The sequence below is a fragment of the Carcharhinus amblyrhynchos genome, unplaced genomic scaffold, assembly GCF_965287045.1.
Source record: "Carcharhinus amblyrhynchos unplaced genomic scaffold, sCarAmb.v2.hapA chromosome_1386, whole genome shotgun sequence".
NCBI lineage: Eukaryota > Metazoa > Chordata > Chondrichthyes > Carcharhiniformes > Carcharhinidae > Carcharhinus > Carcharhinus amblyrhynchos.
This window is the reverse complement of record NW_027651126.1, coordinates 10001-15000: the sequence shown is the minus strand read 5'-3', so window position 1 is coordinate 15000 and position 5000 is coordinate 10001. Positions and strand designations below refer to the sequence as shown.

Below are 5000 nucleotides of genomic sequence, written 5' to 3'. Positions count from 1 at the left end.
TCTGCCACATTCTCTCACTCTCCCTCGTTGCTTCTCCCACAGTGCTGGCTCTGATACAGAGCAAAGATGAGTTGGAAGTTACAGATCACGATCGTTCTGGAGATTTACCTACACAGCGTTCTCAGCCTCGGGGAGCAAGGTGAGTGTATCCCCTCTGTCGTTACACGGGAAAGGGTCTGAGGCACTGTCCCCCCCATCAAACACTCCCAGGACAGGTACAGCACGGGGTTAGATACAGAGTAAAGCTCCCTCTACACTGTCCCCCATCAAACACTCCCAGGACAGGTACAGCACGGGGTTAGATACAGAGTAAAGCTCCCTCTACACTGTCCCCCCATCAAACACTCCCAGGACAGGTACAGCACAGGGTTAGATACAGAGTAAAGCTCCCTCTACACTGTCCCCCCATCAAACACTCCCAGGACAGGTACAGCACGGGGTTAGATACAGAGTAAAGCTCCCTCTACACTGTCCCCCCATCAAACACTCCCAGGACAGGTACAGCACGGGGTTAGATACAGAGTAAAGCTCCCTCTACACTGTCCCCCATCAAACACTCCCAGGACAGGTACAGCACGGGGTTAGATACAGAGTAAAGCTCCCTCTACACTGTCCCCCCATCAAACACTCCCAGGACAGCGACAGCACGGGGTTAGATACAGAGTAAAGCTCCCTCTACACTGTCCCCCATCACAGGACAGGTACAGCACGGGGTTAGATACAGAGTAAAACTCCCTCTACACTGTCCCCCCATCAAACACTCCCAGGACAGGTACAGCACGGGGTTAGATACAGAGTAAAGCTCCCTCTACACTGTCCCCATCAAACACTCCCAGGACAGGTACAGCACGGGGTTAGATACAGAGTAAAGCTCCCTCTACACTGTCCCCCCATCAAACACTCCCAGGACAGGTACAGCACGGGGTTAGATACAGAGTAAAGCTCCCTCTACACTGTCCCCCCCATCAAACACTCCCAGGACAGGTACAGCACGGGGTTAGATACAGAGTAAAGCTCCCTCTACACTGTCCCCCCATCAAACACTCCCAGGACAGGTACAGCACGGGGTTAGATACAGAGTAAAGCTCCCTCTACACTGTCCCCCCATCAAACACTCCCAGGACAGGTACAGCACGGGGTTAGATACAGAGTAAAGCTCCCTCTACACTGTCCCCCCATCAAACACTCCCAGGACAGGTACAGCACGGGGTTAGATACAGAGTAAACCCCCCTCTACCCTGTGCAGTACACCTCTTCCCAGAGGGAAAGTGACAGAGTATTCACGGCAGGTTGTAATGCAGGGTGAAGTTATTCTGGCCTCTGCAAATATTGGGGAGGGGTCAGTTGGAGTTCAATTGCATTTCCCTGTAAATTTGGTAACCTCAGTCAGAAGTTCGCTGTCCCTTCCTGTAAAGACTGTTTCAGGTTGATGATGAAGTTTGAAGGTGAGTGGGTAATGAGTGGGCTGTGAGGGGGGGGCATATGAGACATTTAAAGTGTGTTAGCCAATCTCCTTTGGCATTGCTCACTGTTGGAGTGAAGTCTCTGTCGGTGCAAGTTGGATTACGATGTGTTCGTTGGCCCCATCAGCACCCCCACTGCAAACAGGAGAGGCATCAGAGGGGCAGCGATCAGGAGAAAGCTTCTCGACGGACGGCCAGAGGCTGGCTGTAGAGGGTTGTTTTATCAAACTGGGGGCCTGTGCCCAGCCTCAGGGATCGGTGCTAGGCCCACTGTTATTTGTCATTTATATTAATGATTTGGTGGAGAATACAGGAGGCACGGTTAGTGAGTTTGCAGATGACCCCAAGATTGGTGGAGAGTGAAGGAAGTTCTCTCCGATTGCAATGGGATCTTGATCAGTTGGGCCAGTGGGCTGACGAATGGCAGATGCAGTTTAATTTAGATAAATGCGAGGCAATGCAGTTTGGTCAATCGAACCAGGGCAGGACTTACTCAGTTAATGGTCGGGGAGAGTTACAGAACAGAGAGATCTAGGGGGACAGGTTCATAGCTCCTTGAAAGTGGTGGACAGAGTGATGAAGAAGGCATTGGGCATGCTTGGTTTCATCGGTCAGAATACAGGAGTTGGGACGTCTTGTTGAAGTTGTACAAGACATTGGGAAGGCCACACTTGGAAATACTGTGTCCAGTTCTGGTCACCCTATTATAGAAAGGATATTATTAAACTAGAAAGAGTGCAGAAAAGATTTACTAGGATGTTACCGGGACTTGATGGATTGAGTTATAGGGAGAGGCTGGGATAGACTGGGATTTTTTTCTCTGGAGCGTAGAGGGGTGATCTTATAGAGGTCTGTAAAATAATGAGGGGCACAGATCAGCGAGATAGTCAATATCTTTTCCCCAAAGGTAGGGAAGTCTAAAACTAGAGGGCAGAGGTTTAAGGTGAGAGGGGAGAGATACAGAAGGGTCCAGAGGGGCAATTTTGTTCACCCAGAGGGTGGTGAGTGTCTGGAACGAGCTGCCAGAGGCAGTAGTAGAGGCGGGGACAATTTTGTCTTTTAAAAAGTGTTTAGACAGTTACATGGGTACGATGGGTATAGAGGGATATGGGGCAAACGTGGGCAATTGGGGTTAGCTTAGGGGTTTAAAAAAAAGTGCAGCATGGACAAGTTGGGCCGAAGGGCCTGTTTCCCTGCTGTAAACCACTATGATTCTAGTATTGCAAACGCCATTCAGAATAGGAGTCCATTTGGCCCATCGGTTCTGTGCTAGCCCATACTGAGACTCAGAGATAAGGAGGGGGTGTATGGGGCTGGAGGAGGTTACAGAGATAGGGAGGGGGTTGTAGGGGGCTGGAGGAGGTTACAGAGATAGGGAGGGGTGTATGGACTGGAGGAGGGTGCCGAGATAGGGAGGGGTGTATGGACTGGAGGAGGGTGCCGAGATAGGGAGGGGGTGTAGGGGACTAGAGGAGGGTACAGAGATAGGGAGGGATGTAGGGGGCTGGAGGAGGGTGCCGAGATAGGGAGGGGTGTATGGACTGGAGGAGGGTGTGGAGATAGGGAGGGAGTTGTAGGGGGCTGGAGGAGGTTACAGAGGGCGAGGTGTAGGGGGCTGGAGGAGGGTGCGGAGATAGGGAGGGGGTGTAGGGGCTGGAGGAGGGTGCGGAGATAGGGAAGGGTGCAGAGATAGGGAGGGGGTGCGCAGATAGGGAAGGGTGCGGAGATAGGGAGGGGGTGCGCAGATAGGGAAGGGTGCGGAGATAGGGAGAGGGTGCGGAGATAGGGAGAGGGTGTAGAGATAGGGAGAGGGTGTAGAGATAGGGAGAGGGTGTAGAGATAGGGAGGGGGTGCGGAGATAGGGAGTGGGTGCGGAGATAGGGAGTGGGTGCGGAGATAGGGAGTGGGTGCGGAGATAGGGAGAGGGTGCGGAGATAGGGAGAGGGTGTAGAGATAGGGAGAGGGTGTAGAGATAGGGAGAGGGTGTAGAGATAGGGAGGGGGTGCGGAGATAGGGAGTGGGTGTGGAGATAGGGAGGGGGTGTAGAGATAGGGAGAGGGTGTAGAGATAGGGAGGGGGTGTAGAGATAGGGAGAGGGTGTAGAGATAGGGAGGGGGTGCGGAGATAGGCAGAGGGTGCAGAGATAGGGAGGGGGTGTAGAGATAGGGAGGGGGTGTAGAGATAGGGAGAGGGTGTAGAGATAGGGAGGGGGTGTAGAGATAGGGAGGGGGTGTAGAGATAGGCAGAGGGTGCGGAGATAGGGAGTGGGTGCGGAGATAGGGAGTGGGTGCGGAGATAGGGAGAGGGTGCAGAGATAGGCAGAGGGTGCAGAGATAGGGAGAGGGTGCGGAGATAGGGAGGGATGTATGGACTGGAGGAGGGTGCGGAGTTACGGAGGGGGTGTGGGGGCTGGAGGAGGGTGCGGAGATAGGGAAGGGTGCGGAGATAGGGAGGGATGTATGGACTGGAGGAGGGTGCGGAGATAGGGAAGGGTAGGGCAGTAGGAGGTTCTGGGGAGCAGGGCAAGGGACAAACGAGAGAGTTTCGAGTCGGATCTTGCGGGAGTTTGCGAACAGACGCCTCTTTCAGAAGGGGTTGGGACTGGGAGAGGGAGTTGGAAGCCATCTGAAGTCAGTCTTTTGAAGGAGGATCACTGCAGCCCCCAGCATCCAGATGAAAGTGAGAATTTGCCACTACAAAGCCACTCTCTCTCTCTCTCCGGGAGCGGGGCTGGTTCGAATCTCCGCTCTCCCTCCCTCCCTGCCTCCAGCCGACATCAAGGGACAGCCTCAACACAAGAAACCACAACACAAGAACCTCGCCGGGGGTTACAGCTCCCTCGCAGAGAGAGGCAACCAACCTCCCAACCTCCACTCCAACCCAGAGATCCACCACCTCCTTAAATAAACCCCTCCCTATCCCCAATCCCCAATCCTGTCCCCACCATCTCCACACCCTCCTCCAGCCCCCCTACACCCCCTCCCTATCTCCGCACCCTCCTCCAGCCCCCTACACCCCCTCCCTATCTCCGCACCCTCCTCCAGCCCCCTACATCCCCTCCCTATCTCCGCACCCTCCTCCAGTCCCCCTACACCCCCTCCCTATCTCTGTAACCTCCTCCAGCCCCCCTACACCCCCTCCCAATCTCTGTAACCTCCTCCAGCCCCCTACACCCCCTCCCTATCTCCGCACCCTCCTCCAGCCCCCCCTACACCCCCTCCCTGTCTCCATAACCTCCTCCAGTCCCCCTACACCCCCTCCCTATCTCCGCACCCTCCTCCAGCCCCCCTACACCCCTCCCTATCTCCACACCCTCCTCCAGCCCCCTACACCCCCTCCCTATCTCCGCACCCTCCTCCAACCCCCTACATCCCCTCCCTATCTCCGCACCCTCCTCCAGCCCCCTACACCCCCTCCCTATCTCTGTAACCCCCTCCAACCCCCTACACCCCCTCCCTATCTCCGCACCCTCCTCCAGCCCCCTACACCCCCTCCCTATCTCCACACCCTCCTCCAGCCCCCTACACCCCCTCCCTA

The 5000-nt window shown here is 55.2% G+C and overlaps 1 protein-coding gene across 1 annotated transcript in view; it reads left to right on the top strand.

Annotated features, from left to right (window-relative positions):
* LOC145340754 (kremen protein 1-like) overlaps positions 1-5000 on the top strand; it is a gene marked incomplete at its 3' end in the record, with an annotated part of 13602 nt that overhangs the window by 66 nt on the left and 8536 nt on the right. The window contains exon 1 of the mRNA XM_080185213.1: positions 1-139. This exon is cut by the window's left edge and continues 66 nt beyond it. Within this exon, the coding sequence (XP_080041339.1) occupies positions 67-139 (73 nt within the window). The remainder of the gene's footprint in view (positions 140-5000) is intronic.